The sequence below is a fragment of the Bombina bombina genome, chromosome 4 (assembly GCF_027579735.1).
Source record: "Bombina bombina isolate aBomBom1 chromosome 4, aBomBom1.pri, whole genome shotgun sequence".
Classification (NCBI taxonomy): Eukaryota; Metazoa; Chordata; class Amphibia; order Anura; family Bombinatoridae; genus Bombina; species Bombina bombina.
In genome coordinates this window covers 359,294,258-359,310,281 of record NC_069502.1, presented here as the reverse complement: position 1 = coordinate 359,310,281, position 16,024 = coordinate 359,294,258, and the positions used below count along the sequence as shown (strand labels likewise).

At 40.8% G+C, this 16,024-nt stretch overlaps 1 protein-coding gene across 1 annotated transcript in view; it reads left to right on the top strand.

Moving 5' to 3' along the window:
- The window catches only part of ZBBX (zinc finger B-box domain containing), a 508,142-nt gene that overhangs the window by 181,078 nt on the left and 311,040 nt on the right, over nucleotides 1-16,024 (top strand). Inside the window, exon 7 of the mRNA XM_053711814.1 lies at nucleotides 1,917-2,082. Within this exon, the coding sequence (XP_053567789.1) occupies nucleotides 1,917-2,082 (166 nt within the window). The remainder of the gene's footprint in view (nucleotides 1-1,916; nucleotides 2,083-16,024) is intronic.

The window sequence follows — 16,024 nt, the reverse complement described above, 5'->3', positions numbered from 1 at the left end:
GTCTCAGGTGTTAGAAAAAAAAAAGGTTGACAAAGGGTTTTAATATTGAGGTACATACACATACATTTCTAGAGATGGACATGTATGTGTGTGTATATATGTGTATATATGTACATATATATATATATATATATATATATATATATATGTATACTGTATATATATTTATGTATTTACAGAAATACATATGTATATACACACACACACACACACACATATATATATATATATATATATATATATATATATATATATATATACACACACATTCCAATGTTATGCACATAGCAGAATATGTTCTAAATATATATAAATAGATATTCAGAAAAAGTTGCAGAAGCGCTAGTGGTCCCATAAAATTTCTTAGTGGTCCCATTTTTTAACTTTATATTTTTGCGTCGGGGAATGTGTAAAATTTAAATTTCTTGATACACTCTTGTATTACACATTTGTATTAACAAAATACACTTTCTTTACACTCAAAATGAAGATAAAGCTCCTCCAGGTTTTACACACATCTTAAACACCTCTGCTAAAGCACACCTCTATTTGCTTAACGCAAAAGGGAGAGGAGGGGGGCCGCAAAGAGGAAGTGAGCTTCGGAGGGAAGAGGGGAAGGAAGTCGTAGAGGGGAGAGGTGTCACAGAGAGGAGTTACAGAGGGGGAGTGAGCAGTAAAGGGGAAATGTGTCATGGAGGGGAGGCATAGAGGAGTCATGGAGAGGCAGGCTCTAGCGCTTACGTTGCGAGCCGAGACTCCTGGTGTTTAATGATAGTTCCTCATTCTCTCCTCTGCACGAGCCGCTACACAAGGTAGCCCCACCCCTATGTTTAAGAAGCCCGTGCTGAGTGAGAAACAGCGTGCGTATGGAAAACGTATACAAAAAATATAATGGGGAAAAATAAAATACCACAAACATCTTTAACCAAAACTCCTAAGTCGTCCCAGAAAATTCCTAAGTCATCCCGGATTACTGGACGACTGGATTTTTCAACCCCAGTGTGTGTATGTGTATATATATCTGTATTTTGGTATCAATTATGCAGTTAGTCCTGCTTTTGACGACATATGTTATATGCTCACAGAATTACGGTAGCTGTACTGTTTTTTTTCAAGACTCTTTATTATCCATTAACCTAAACATTATCCCCTTTGAAAAAAAGACTTGAGAGAGAAAAGTGATCAATTAAACTATAGTAACAATCGTTCATTCAATTGAGTGTATACAAACAAAGATAAAAACTTAGTGATATTCCGATTGTAGCCAAAGGTATCTAAAAACCAAATAGCTTTTTTTGAAATCACATTATTTCAGATATATGTAGAAATAGTTATTTATGAATAAATAGAACATTCTTCTATGTGAATAACATTGGAAGGTGAAATACTCATATTTTCATGCCGGGTTAGCACACACGAGAATATGTGATCAGGTTTGCGCAAGACTGGGGGTGTTTTTCCACTTTGTTTCTCCATTGATTTCTATGGGGAATACGTGAACGAGCATATGATATTCTAAGTTTGGAGTTTTTCGCTCATCGGGTTAATGCACAAGCAAAAATGGTTTACTTCCAACTAATAAAATAAGCGCTACTCGACAAGGGCAAAAAGCTTACCTCTAGCGCAGTTAACGATTTAGTGGGAGAATTAATTAGCGCTCCACTTGTAATCTGGCCCTTCGTATTAAAACCATACAAAACTTTGTACAGATACAGAATCTGACACATTCCCTGTGCCCTCAACACACTTCTTCAGAGATAATTGATTATTGATTGATTTTGAACAACCTTGAATGTGAAAATACCAGTGTGCATGCAATTTGAATGGTTAGGCATATAGATTAATTGTTAAAACAGACTGACTTAATTGTTAAAACAGCTATGTCCTTGTCTATCTATTTTCTTCTAAACCTTTAGCAGGCAGACTTTTTTGTGCCAACTAAACCTTTGGTGAACAATGATCAGTCATTACTTCATGGGACATTTGATGAAGAAGAATCTTCAAAGTCTTTTAAAGATGCCGTACTAGAATGGAGAAATGGTTATCATGGTTACCAATCAAAACAGTCTGAATCTGAAACAGGTATGCAATTTTTATTTATTTAAATTAACATTTTAATACTTTTATCAATAATTTAACCCTTTGAGTGCTAATGACGGCTCTGAGCCGTCACAGAGTTTCTCACTCTGGTGCTAATGACGGCTCAGAGCCGTCCTGAGCACTCTCCCACCTTGAGGGAGATCTGGGGGCTCCTAACTGCTCCTACCCCGGCGATCGTGCCTGTAGAATGACAGGCATCGCCGGGGCTTCACGTGATGAGCAGTGACGTCAAGCCGCAATGAGGTAATTACGTCACTGTGCAACTTTATTTATACTTAACAATGTTAAGTATAGGAGGAGGGGGCATGCTGCTTAGAAGCCTGTATCTTAGGCATCTAAGCAGCTACAGACCCCCAAGACCCACTGTTGGAAAGGTAATCGCCTAATAATCTTTTTTTTTAAAAAAAGTTAAAAAAAAAATGTTTTCAAAAATTGAATAAATTAAAAAACCTTAGGAAATATTAGCACCCAGGTGGGAAAGTGCTTAGCACTCAAAGGGTTAAACATGATGGTTGTCAAAAATATGTAAACAGGTGTCAATTGTATAGTAACTAATCTCTAAAACTGGTATGTTTTAGTGTGCTTTCTTAAGTAAATTTTAGGATACAAATTAATAACAACCTATTTTGTAAGGTATTTTCTACTTTAGGTGAGACGTTACTCAAATTTATAAATTGGACCTTTGATCTAGAATCTTCATCAATGTTTCTTAAAGGGCCAGTAAACCTAGGAAATAATGTTATATAATTCTGCACATAGTGCAGAATTATATTACATTAGCTTAGCTCCAGATTTCTTAAGTGAATAGTTAAAAACATATCATGGAAAGAAAACAGAACACCGCTCTTGGCTCTACTGAGCGGGTCTGTTTTCTTCTCCTAAGCGCATCTGGGCACGCTGTCTAATCACTGACGTCCCGATCGCGCTATTAAAATCAATGTAGCTTGCTCCCGCTACCAGACCAGAGCGGAAGCGAGCTACATTGATTTTAATAGCGTGATCGGGCGCACTGTGAATAGACAGCGTGCCCATGATGCGCTTAGCAGAAGAAAACAGACCCGCTCAGTAGAGCCAGGAGCGGCGTTCTGTTTTCTTTGCATTGTATCTATTTAACTATTCACTTTAGAAATCTGGAGCTAAGCTAATGTTATATAATGCTGCACTATGTGCAGCATTATATAACATTATTTCCTAGGTTTATTGGCCCTTTAATACTTGAAAAATAAGCCATATTATATATTATTTCAATGTAATTTTTTGTATAGCTAAATTTATATTTATTTCTATTTTGCTATTTTATTTGCTCCTAGTAATCTGTAAAACTGCTGTGTTACACACTGGTGTTTCTGTCTTGAGTAGTTTTTGTTGTAGAGAACGGTAGAGAAGCAAACACAATCTACAGGGATAACGTCACCCCTTAGACTTATAGTGCTGAGACAAGACGAGGGAGTGAATTAAAATGTTGATTGTGTCATTTTTGAGTAAAGGGTAGGTGAGTTGCTACACAGATGAGGTTGGCTATATTTTACTTGGCTTGACCCTCAAGACAATGCACGTGAGTGGAAGTAATGATTTATTCACCATAACTGAGATTTCAGGTGTGGTATGAATATTGATGTGTTGGCCTAGTAAAGACATTCAATAGGAAATTGTGTTTGCTGACCTGATTTAATATAGAGAAAGAGTTAATTGTAAACAATATGAGTGTCATTAGCATAGAGGTGCTAATGGAAACCTTAAGTATATATATATATATATATATATGAGATTACCAGGGGAGAAACTTCAAGAGTGGCGCAGCTTCAACTTCCTCTAACACAAAACAAGAGGGAACTTTTGCCCAGTCTAAGCCGGTCTGGAGACCTAACCAGGCTTGGAACAAGGGGAAACAGACTAAGAAGCCTGCTGCTGCCTCTAAGACAGCATGAAGGAGCAGCCCCTAATCCGGAAACGGATCTAGTAGGGGGCAGACTCTCTCTCTTCGCCCAGGCTTCGGCAAGAGATGTCCAGGATCCCTGGGCATTGGAAATTGTGTCCAAGGGTTATCTTCTGGAATTCAAACCAGATAAAGAGAGAAGCATTCTTACATTGTGTTCAAGACCTCCTAGTTATGGGAGTGATCCACCCAGTTCCGCAGGAGGAACAGGGACAGGGCTTTTATTCAAATCTGTTTGTTGTTCCCAAGAAAGAGGGAACATTCAGACCAATCTTAGATCTCAAGATCTTAAACAAATTTCTCAGAGTCCCATCCTTCAAGATGGAGACTATTCGAACCATCCTTCCTATGATCCAGGAGGGTCAATACAGGCACTACCAGTTTGTGGCTCTTCCCTTTGGGTTGGCCACGGCACCAAGAATCTTTACATAGGTTCTAGGGTCCCTTCTAGCGGTCCTAAGGCCGCGGGCTATAGCAGTAGCCCCTTACTCAGACGACATTCTGATACAGGCGTCGACTTTTCAAGTTGCCAGGTCTCACACGGACATTGTTCTGGCATTTCTGAGGTTGTATGGGAAAGTGAACGGAGAAAAAAGTTCTCTATCCCCTTTCACAAGAGTTTCCTTCCTAGGAACTCTGATAGATTCTGTAGAAATGAAGATTTACCTGACAGAGGCCAGGTTCTCAAAACTTCTAAATTCCTGCCGTGTTCTTTATTCTACTTCTCGCCCTTCAGTGGCTCAGTTTATGGAAGTAATCGGCTTAATGGTAGTGGCAATGGACATAGTGCTGTTTGCCCGCCTACATCTCAGACCGCTGCAACTCTGCATGCTCAGTCAGTGGAATGGGGTTTACACAGATTTGTCCCCTCTACTAAATCTGGATCAAGAGACCAGGGATTCTCTTCTCTGGTGGTTATCTCGGGTCCATCTGTCCAAGGGTATGACCTTCCGCAGGCCAGATTGGACAATAGTAACGACAGATGCCAGCCTTCTGGGCTGGGGTGCAGTCTGGAACTCCCTGAAGGCTCAGGGTTTGTGGACTCAGGAGGAGACACTCCTTCCGATAAACATTCTGGAACTAAGAGTGATATTCAATGCTCTTCAGGCTTGGCCTCAGCTAGCTAGGGTCAGGTTCATCAGATTTTAGTCGGACAACATCACGACTGTAGCTTACATCAACCATCAAGGGGGAACAAGGAGTTCCCTAGCAATGTTGGAGGTTTAAAAAATAATTCTATGGGCATAGGTTCACTCTTGCCATCTATCCGCTTTCCATATCTCAGGAGTAGAGAACTGGGAGGCGGATTTTCTAAGTCGAGAGACTTTTCATCCGGGGGAGTGGGAACTCCATCCGGAGGTGTTTGCACAGTTGATTCAACTTTGGGGCAAGCCAGAACTGGATCTCATGGCGTCTCGTCAGAGCGCCAAGCTTCCTTGTTACGGGTTCAAGTCCAGGGATCCCAAGGCAGCGCTGATAGATGCTCTAGCAGCGCCTTGGTCTTTCAACCTGGCTTATGTGTTTCCACCGTTTCCTCTGCTCCCTCGTCTGATTGCCAAGATCAAGCAGGAGAGAGCTTCTGTGATTTTGATAGCTCCTGCGTGGCCACGCAGGACTTGGTACGCAGATCTGGTGGACATGTCATCCTTTCCACCTTGGACTCTGCCGCTGAGGCAGGACCTTCTACTTCAAGGTCCCTTCAAACATCCAAATCTAATTTCTCTGCGTCTGACTGCTTGGAGATTGAACACTTGATTTTGTCAAAACGTGGTTTTTCCGAGTCGGTCATTGATACCTTAATTCAGGCTCGAAAGCCTGTCACCAGGAAAATCTATCATAAGATATGGTGTAAATATCTTCATTGGCGTGAATCCAAGGGTTACTCATGGAGTAAAGTCAGGATTCCCAGGATATTGTCTTTTCTCCAAGAAGGATTGGAGAAGGGATTGTCAGCTAGTTCCTTAAAGGGACAGATTTCTGCTCTGTCTATTCTTTTGCACAAGCGTCTGGCGGATGTTCCAGACGTTCAGGCATTTTGTCAGGCTTTAGTTAGAATCAAGCCTGTGTTTAAACCTGTTGCTCCGCCATGGAGTTTAAATTTAGTTCTTAAAGTTCTTCAAGGGGTTCCGTTTGAACCTCTGCATTCCATAGATATCAAGCTTTTATCTTGGAAAGTTCTGGTCTTGGTAGCTATCTCTTCGGCTCGAGTTTCAGAGTTATCTGCCTTGCAGTGTGATTCCCCTTATCTGATCTTCCATGCAGATAAGGTAGTTTTGCGTACCAAACCTGGGTTTCTTCCTAAGGTGGTATCTAATAAGAATCTTAATCAAGAGATTGTTGTTCCGTCACTGTGTCTTAATCCTTTTTCAAAGAAGGCACGTCTATTACACAATCTTGACGTGGTTTGTGCTTTAAAGTTTTATTTACAAGCTACTAAAGATTTTCGTCAAACATATGCATTGTTTGTTGTCTACTCTGGACAGAGGAAAGACCAAGAGGCTTCAGCAACTTCTCTTTCTTTTTGGTTAAGAAGTATAATCCGCTTAGCTTATGCTTATCCGCCAGCAGCCTCCTGTAAGAATTACAGCTCATTCCACTAGAGTGGTGGCTTCCACATGGGCCTTTAAAAATGAGGCTTCTGTTGAACAGATTTGTAAGGCGGCGACTTGGTCTTCGCTTCATACTTTTTCTAAATTCTACAAATTTGATACTTTTGCTTCTTCAGAGGCTATTTTTGGGAGAAAGGTCTTACAGGCAGTGGTGCCTTCCGTTTAAGTTCCTGCCTTGTCCCTCCCTTCATCCGTGTCCTATAGCTTTGGTATTGGTATCCCACAAGTAATGGATGAATCCGTGGACTGGATACACCTTACAAGAGAAAACAAAATTCATGCTTACCTGATAAATTTATTTCTCTTGTGGTGTATCCAGTCCACAGCCCGCCCTGTCATTTTAAGGCAGGTGTTTTTTTTTAATTTTTAAACTACAGTCACCACTGTACCCTATAGTTTCTCCTTTCTCTTGCTTGTCTTCGGTCAAATGACTGGGAGGTGGCAGTTAGGGGAGGAGCTATATAGACAGCTCTGCTGTGGGTGATCCCCTTACAGCTTCCTGTTGGGAAGGAGAATATCCCACAAGTAATGGATGAATCCGTGGACTGGATACACCACAAGAGAAATAAATTTATCAGGTAAGCATACATTTTGTTTTTTTCCAGTTTATAGAGAAATTACAGTGCAGAATTTGCAGGGGCTGAACTCACTGAATGCTCTAAGAAAAAGGGGTGAAACTGGATGTCACATAGAGATGAGATATATCCCATAAAGCTCTACATTTAATCTTTGAGGTTTCTCTGTTGTGTTTTAATGCATTTAGCTTCTCTATACAACAGTGATCTCACAACTTCTGATTATGCTTCAAAAAAGTTTCTGTGTTACAAACTAGGATTATACTTTGCCTGTTTCTGTGTATCTTTTACAAATTACATTGTAGATTGTATTTGCTCCATTGTAAAATAAAACTGACAGCTTCAGAAAGTGGGAGCGACAGAGGAGTTCGCGTTCATGTTTCCTCTAAATTAGAGAATCTTTGATTGTCGGGCTCATAGAAAGTAATGAAGTTTGCTGGGAAACTGAAGCTGTCAGTATTTGAAATAGATGAAATACAAAGTGCAATGTAATTTGTAAAAACATAAATATACAAAGTATGACCATAATTTGTTAAACTTACACAGAAACTGTCAAAGCAAAATCTGAACTTGTAAAATCACAATCCTATACTGTCTTGCACTGCTATATTGCACTGGGCTAATCTCCTCATATAGAAAGGCATGGAATGCCACTTGGATATGTATAGCAAAATCTGCCTTTTTAGAATCTCACATTATATCAACTCATCTGAGCGGAGCTTAATATCACCAGGGCCTTAGTGAGGAATAATCAGCCCACTAGTGTAGATATTTCTTTAATTTTTAAGTGGTTGGCGGAGCAGCATACTGTTTTCTTAGGTGTGAGCTTAGGTAAAGGTTTAAATATTGAGGGCTAGATTACAAGTGGAGCACTAAATTATTGCACGCCTGCAAACGGGCAAATTTGCCCGTTTGCGGGCGCGCAATTATTAACCAGCAATTGCAAGTGGCTGTTTATTGCTACTGGAAGCTTGTGGTAGCAATTAGCGCTTATAAAATTAACCAGAGATCAGATCTCTGGTTAATTTTATAAATGTGCCCCAAATACCCCTAAAATACAGCCTAGTGTATTTTATTAAAAGGTAAAGATAGCAAGTTGGTGTGAGTGGGGTGTTAAAAAAAAAAAAAAAAAAAAAAAAAAAGTGCCTTTACATTGCGGTTAATGGGAACTTTGTGTTCCCAGTAAATATAAATGTATATATATTTATGTAATACCTGTGCAAATTAGTGTGCGCTGGTATTGCACAGTGGAGCGTTAATATCGCTTTAATGAAAGTAACCTGGCCCTGAATGGGAAATATAAACTTAATAATTAATTTAAATTCAGAAATGTGTATGCAGGTGTGCACTGTTCCATACATTTTATGTTTAAATCTTTTTTATTAAGTTTTTACAACATGAATACAACAAAAAATAAACTGTTACAGAGAATAAATGATTCAAAGCCCCTCCAGATGGGGGTTAGTTGGTATTATAAGCTCATATTAGTATCTCTTAACATAACAAAAAGAGAAAATAAAAGGGAAGAATATTGCCCTAAAGTATAAAAAAAAACAACCTGAGAAACAAATGGGCAAGATAAGGTATAAATATGAAAAAATAATATAAAAAAATTAATCAAAATAGGGGAAGAAAAACAAACTTTATACCCACACCTATGTTATATATATCAATTTCATATATCTAACGTCACAAAAAGTTTTAAGAATTGTTTTAGATAAGCTACCTGGCCCTTCTCGAGCTCCATACATTTTAAATGAACACCAACAGAGTTATTTGCTTTCTAACACATATATACTATAGTACAGATCCATTAAAGGGACATTAAACTCAGAATATAATCCCTTGAAGAAAGGTTAAAGGGACATGAAACCCACATTTTTTTTCTTTCATGATTCAGAAAGAGCATGTGATTTTAAACAACTTTCTAATTTACTTCTATTATCTAATTTGCTTCATTCTATTGATAATCTTTGCTGAAAAGCATATCTAGATAGCATAAGTAGCTGCTGATTGGTTGCTGCACATAGATGCTTCATGTGATTGGCTAACCCATGTGCATTACTATATCTTCAACAAAGGATATCTAAAGAATGAAGCAAATTAGCTAATAGAAGTAAATTGGAATGTTGTTTAAAATCGTATTCTCTACCTGAATCATGACAGAAACTTTTTGGGTTTAATGTCCCTTTAATTATGTACAATAAAAAAAATCACATTACACATTATTTATATATTTTGCCTGCTTTCCTATAATTTAAATGTTAAAATGTATCTTGCTGGTGCCCTCAGGGAAGTTGTAATGCATCCCATGTAATTCAGAACCCTTGCACATGTTGCTCAGCGTTTGCGTCATATGTGCAGGATATTATTTATATCTGTCCATAATTGGCCACAGTAAATAAGATTAAATAAACTGTTCTTTAAGGGGTATGTCCATGGACAGCAAGACAATTCAAATCTCCTAAAATAAAATGTTAACAGACTATTAAATTCAGTAGGATTGCATTTTTCTTCTCCCTGCATCATGTGACAGCCATAAGCCAATCACAAAATGTATTATACATTTATTCTTTGAATTATTGTGCATTCTCAGTAGGAGCTGGTGCCTGAAAGTGTGCATATAAAAAGATTGTGCACATTTTGATACTGGAAATGAATTGTGCAAGTGTTTAAAACTGTGTTCTCTATCTGAATCATAAAAGTTTCTGAATCATAGAAGTGTAATTTAGTCTTTAGTGTTCCTTTAAATACATTTAAATATTAATTCTGTGTGTTTTGCAACATGTTGTTTTTTTCTTTCTGTCAAATACAATCAAAAAGTGTATTTTAATGCTCCTTTAACAAGATATTCTTCAAAGTTCTCTAGAGGACTAAATTAATATAGTTTTAGCCCATGAATCAGTTGATAAATATTTGTTCATTTTATTCCATGCACTTTATAACATGTTAGTATTTGTTTGCAATTCAGATGTTGCTTCCTCTTCAAAGGTCTGAACATTAGCATTTTGCCTTTATTCTCTTGCTAATTACGTTTTTGAGAAAACCTTGATACCAACAGAGCATATTGATGCTTTATATTTTAATGATTTTCAGATGTGAAAATTCAGCAATAGTAAGTGAATGGCTTACAGAGTTAAAAGCTGCACTCTTGTTTCTTACGGAGAGACAAAGAAGGTGCTCCAATTTCATCTTTATGGTTTAAATACAGTAGAGTGTTTTGTTTGACAAATGGCCTCTTTCTTGGAAATTCAGTTTTAAAAATTGTTGCAACAGTCTTTAAAAAACAAACAAAAAACAGCTGGGCCCTTGAAATGTTTATAGAATATAGAGACGATAAAATAATCAATAAAACTATTAAAGAAGCAGCACACACAAAATGGAGCAACAATGCACTGCTATGATCTAGATGAACACATTGGGTGACCCAATATCAAGAGATGCATATATGTGCATCCATTAATCAAAAGCTAGCTCCCAGTAGTGCAATGCTGCTGCTGCTGCTGAATCTACCGAGGGATATTTTTTCATCAAAGGATACCAAGAGAACAAAGCAAATTAGATAACATAAGTTGTTTAAAACTGTATGCTCTATCTGAATCATGAAGGAAAAGTGGCGTTTCATATCCCTTTAAGGTGCAAAAAAGAGTCTCCTAGTTGAAGTTGGGAAAACAACAATACATCTTAAATAATGTGTTGATAGTTCAGTTTAGTTTATAAGCCTTTTTCAAGACATCAAAAAAGTATGAATTGTGTAAAAACAATACAAAATAAGTCCTGAGTATTTAATATTGAAGTGGTAAATACTTGAGAAGGGAAAGAAATATCTCTAGAACCTCATATAGATTGTCAATAGCTTTCTCAGCTTCCGGGCATAGGGCTAGCAAGAATATTCCTCTTTACATCTTAATACGAGGAGAGTCCACGGCTTCATTCATTACTTGTGGTAAATACAGAACCTGGCCACCAGGAGGAGGCAAAGACACCCATGCCAAAGGCTTAAATACCTCCCCCACTCCCCTCATTCCCCAGTCATTCTTTGCCTTTCGTCACAGGAGGATGGCAGAGAAGTGTCGGAAGATTCAGAGTAGTCTCTTATGTAGGGTAGTACTCTTCGGAATGGGACTGTTGTTTTATGTAGTCTTGTCAGCCTCTCCGTGAGAGCATGGATGAATGTTAGGGTCTGGAGATGCAGGGAGAGTCTTTCTGCGAAACCATCCAGACTCTTATTAACAGCTCCTTAAGCAATCAGTGTTGACGAGTTTCACTGCCTGCTTTCTATCACTCAAGTCCATGTCAGGAGTGATGTTACAACACTGTCAAACTTGAGAGACGTGTTCCTGTTCCACGGCTTAGATTCTGGTAAGATTTTTTCATTTTTTATACCTGTAATGATAACGCAAGAAGACAGGGTCACAGTGTGACTCATTTTATCTGTATATAATCAAGGGTTAATATCTCCGGAAGGTGATTATTGAACAGGAGGGGATTTATACATGATTACTTTATTGTGTTTTTTGCTGCGACATGTGTGAGATGCGGCTCTGGCAATGTTTGAAAGTCAGTTTCTTTCTTCTTTTTGATTACTGCGCAGCCTGTTTAGTTTGGCGCGCTTTTTCTCGGCTGCAGGGGCGGTCCTGCATGGCACTCCATGTGACCGGGTGTAGCCTCATTCTCTTCCTTTTCCTGACCGTCGGTTGCAGGAGACGGAAGCAGTTTCTCTGTGGGCCTGTGTCATAGGAGGTGGTGAGTGCCCGGCCATTGGGGTATAGAGGTGCCATTTATTTTTTTATGTAGTCCATATTAAAGGCGCAAGCTATGGAGGACTCTAAGCGTTAGAGGGTACTCCCTCTTTGCCTGAATAAAATGCCTGTGTTTATTGTGAGGAGGCTACAGTATATCTGCCTGCTCAACTATGTTCCACATGCCTTGATAAAATAGTGATATCTAAAAAGAACAAGATGTTTAGTACCACTGAGCCGTCCACATCTGAGGGGTCTCCGTCCCGCGAGGTGCGTTCCCTACTATCATCTCCGATTACACATGCAGCTCCCCAGTGCACTACTAATTCTCCTGTGGGAGGGGCCCTGTGGCCTCCAGATTTTGCTGATCAGTTGCAAACGGCAGTGTCTGCGGCCTTCAGTGCTTTACCTGCTAAGCGCAAGCAAAATGTTAAACATTGTTATCGTTGGATGTATCTGAGACTAGATTATCCGCTGATGCAGAGGACTCTGATACTTTGGAGGACTCTTTCTATGGGTCGGAATCTGTGGCCTCTAAACCTCCAGCTGCGGAGGAACCAGGCTTTAGGTTTAAGATGGAGCACTTATGCTTTTTATTAAAGGAGGTGTTAGCTACTCTAGAGGTTCCGGAACCAAAGTTACCGGAGGAACCTTCTATTCCTAAGCTTGATAAAGTCTATGAGGACAGGGTGGTGCCCCATACTTCCTGGTTCCCGTAAAGATGGCGAATATTATAAAGAATGAATAGGAGAGACATGGTTCATCTTTCTCCCCTTCTTCTTCGTTTAAGAAATTGTTCCCGGTTCCTGATTCTCAGCTAGAATTGTGGGGGTCTGTCCTAAGGTGGATGGAGCTATCTCCATGCTCACTAAGGGCACCACTATCCCACTTGAGGATAGTTCGTCGTTTAAGTAACCCATGGATAAAAAATTAGAGACCCTGTTAAGAAAGATGTTTCAGCACACGGGGTTCGTATTTCAGCCTGCAGCGGCGGTCGCTGCGGTGGCGGGAGCCGCTACCTATTGGTGTGACTCTCTGTCAGAGATGAGAGGTGGAGACTCCCCTCGATTAGGTGCAGGAGAGTATTAAGGCCCTGAGGGTAGCTAATTTGTTTATCTGTGATGCAAATATGCAGATTATTCGCTTGAATGCCAAGACATCAGGCTTTTCTGTCTGGCCCGGAAGTCCCTGTGGTTGAAGTCGAGGTCTGCTGACATGACGTCCAAATCTAGATTACTTTCCCTTCCATTTAAGGAAAAGGTTCTTTTCAGTCCAGGCCTGGACTCTATCATATCCACGGTCATGGGGGGCAAGGGTACCTTTATACCGCTGGATAAGAAGAATAAATCTAAGGGTCCTAGTTTTTGTCCCTTTTGTTCAGACAAGTCCCAACGACAGCAGCCTGCCCGAGCAGTCCAAGGGATCTTGGAAACCATCTCAGTCTTGGAATAAAGCCAAGCAGAGCAAGAAGCCCGCAGAGACAAAATTGGCATGAAGGGGAAGCCCCTGATCCGTCTCTGGATCTCGTAGGGGGCAGACTATCTCTTTTGCGGAGGCTTGGACGAGAAACATGCAGGATCCTTGGGTTCTGGAGGTTATTGCCCAGGGTTACAGGATAGGTTTCAAAACTTACCCTCCCAGGGGCAGATTCCTCTTGTCAAACCTATCATCAAGACCAGAGAAACGAGTTGCCTTCCTAGAGTGCATGAGGGATCTCTCCTCTCTGCGAGTAATTGTCCCGGTACCTCTAGCAGAAAGAGGTCTAGGGTACTATTTAAACCTTTTTGAGGTCCCAAAGAAGGAGGGTACATTTTGCCCGATTCTAGACCTAAAGTGCTTAAACAAGTTTCTGTAGGTCCCATCGTTCAAAATGGGGACGATAAGGTCTATTTTGCCCTTAGTTCAAGAGGGTCAGTTCATGACTACGATAGACTTGAAGGACGCTTACCTTCATGTGCCAATACACAACGATCACTTCAAGTTTTTTAGATTCACTTTTCTAGACCAGCACTTCCAGTTTATAGCTCTCCCCTTCAGTCTGGCTACTGCTCCAAGAGTCTTTACGAAGGTTCTGGGAGCTTTGCTTGCGGTGGCGAGATCCAGAGGTATTGCAGTAGAACCTAATCTGGATGACATCCTTGTCCAGGCTCCATCCTGCCGGCTGGCAGAGGACCATTTGAGAGCTCTTCTACTTGATCTCATGGATGGAAAATAAGTTCAGGAAAGAGTTCTCTGGTTCCCAGTACCAGGGTGAAGTTCCTGGGCACGATAATAGACTCCATATCCATGAAGATTTTCCTAACAGACCAGAGACGTTGCAAAATTGCCTCCAGCTGTCTTGCCATTCAGACCTCCTCAAGGCCATCTGTAGCCCGGTGTATGGAGGTGATTGGGCTCATGGTATCCAGTATAGATGTCATTCCATTCTGCAGGTTATCTACGACCTCTTCAGTTGTGCATGCTGAGGCAATAGAACGGCAATCACTCGGATCTATCCCAACAGATCTCTCTGGACAAATCTAGTCGAGGGAATCCCTCTCTTGGTGGCTCCGTCCAGATCAGCTGGCCCAGAGGACAACCTTCTTGAGACCATCCTGGGAGATTGTGACTACGGACGCGAGCCTCTCAGAATGGGGAGCTGTTTGGGGTGCCAGGAAGGCACAGGGCAGGTGGAATCGGGAGGAGTCGCTTCTTCCGATCAACATCCTGGAACTTCGAGCTTTTTTCAAAGCTCTAAGGGCTTGGCCCCTCCTGGGTTCGTCCCAGTTCATCAGATTCCAGTTGGACAACATTACCTTGGTGGCTTACATCAACCATCAGGGTGTAACGAGAAGCTCCCTAGCCATGAGGTAAGTATCTCAGATTCTGGAGTGGACGGAGACCCACAACTGCTCGCGGTCAGCGATCCACATCCCCAGTGTGGACAACTGGGAAGTGGATTTTCTCAGCAGACAATCGTTTTATCCGGGGGAATAGTCTCTTCACCCAGAAGTGTTTGCGAAAATTTGCAACAGATGGGGGACTCTGGAGATAGATCTCATGGCATCCAGACTCAACTTCAAGCTACCCAAATATGGATCGCAGTCCAGGGATCCCCAGGCAGAACTGATAGATGCCTTAGTAGTGCCTTGGGGATTCAATCTAGTTTATATATTTCTTCTATAAGGTACGACGAGTCCACGGATTCATCCTTTACTTGTGGGATATTATCCTCCTGCTAACAGGAAGTGGCAAAGAGCACCACAGCAGAGCTGTCTATATAGCTCCTCCCTTAGCTCCACCCCCAGTCATTCTCTTTGCCTACTCTAAGTACTAGGAAGGGTAAAGTTAAAGAGGTGATAAAATGTCAAAACAGGGGCAGGGGTTTTTACTCCAATCTGTTTGTGGTTCCCAAAAAAGAGGGACCCTTCAGACCAATTCTAGATCTCAAGATCCTAAACAAATTCCTTAGAGTCCCATCCTTCAAGATGGAGACCATTCGGACTATTTTACCAATGATCCAGGAGGGTCAATATATGACCACCGTGGATTTAAAAGATGCGTATCTGCACATCCCTATCCACAAAGATCATCCTCAGTTTCTCAGGTTCGCCTTTCTGGACAAGCATTACCAGTTTGTGGCTCTTCCCTTCGGGTTGGCCACAGCTCCCAGAATTTTCACAAAGGTGCTAGGGTCCCTTCTGGCGGTCCTAAGGCCGCGGGGCATAGCAGTGGCGCCTTATCTGGACGATATCTTAATTCAGGTGTCAACTTACCAACTAGCCAAATCTCACACGGACATCGTGTTGGCTTTTCTAAGATCTCACGGGTGGAAGGTGAACGTAAAAAAGAGTTCACTTACCCCTCCCACAAGAGTTCCTTTCCTGGGAACTCTGATGGATTCGGTGGACATGAAATTTTTTCTGACGGAGGTCAGGAAATCAAAGATTTTAACCTGCCAAGCTCTTCATTCCATTCCTCGGCCGTCAGTGGCTCAGTGTATGGAGGTAATCGGACTAATGGTAGCGGCAATGGACATAGTTCCGTTTGCTTACTTGCATCTCAGACCACTGCAACTATGCA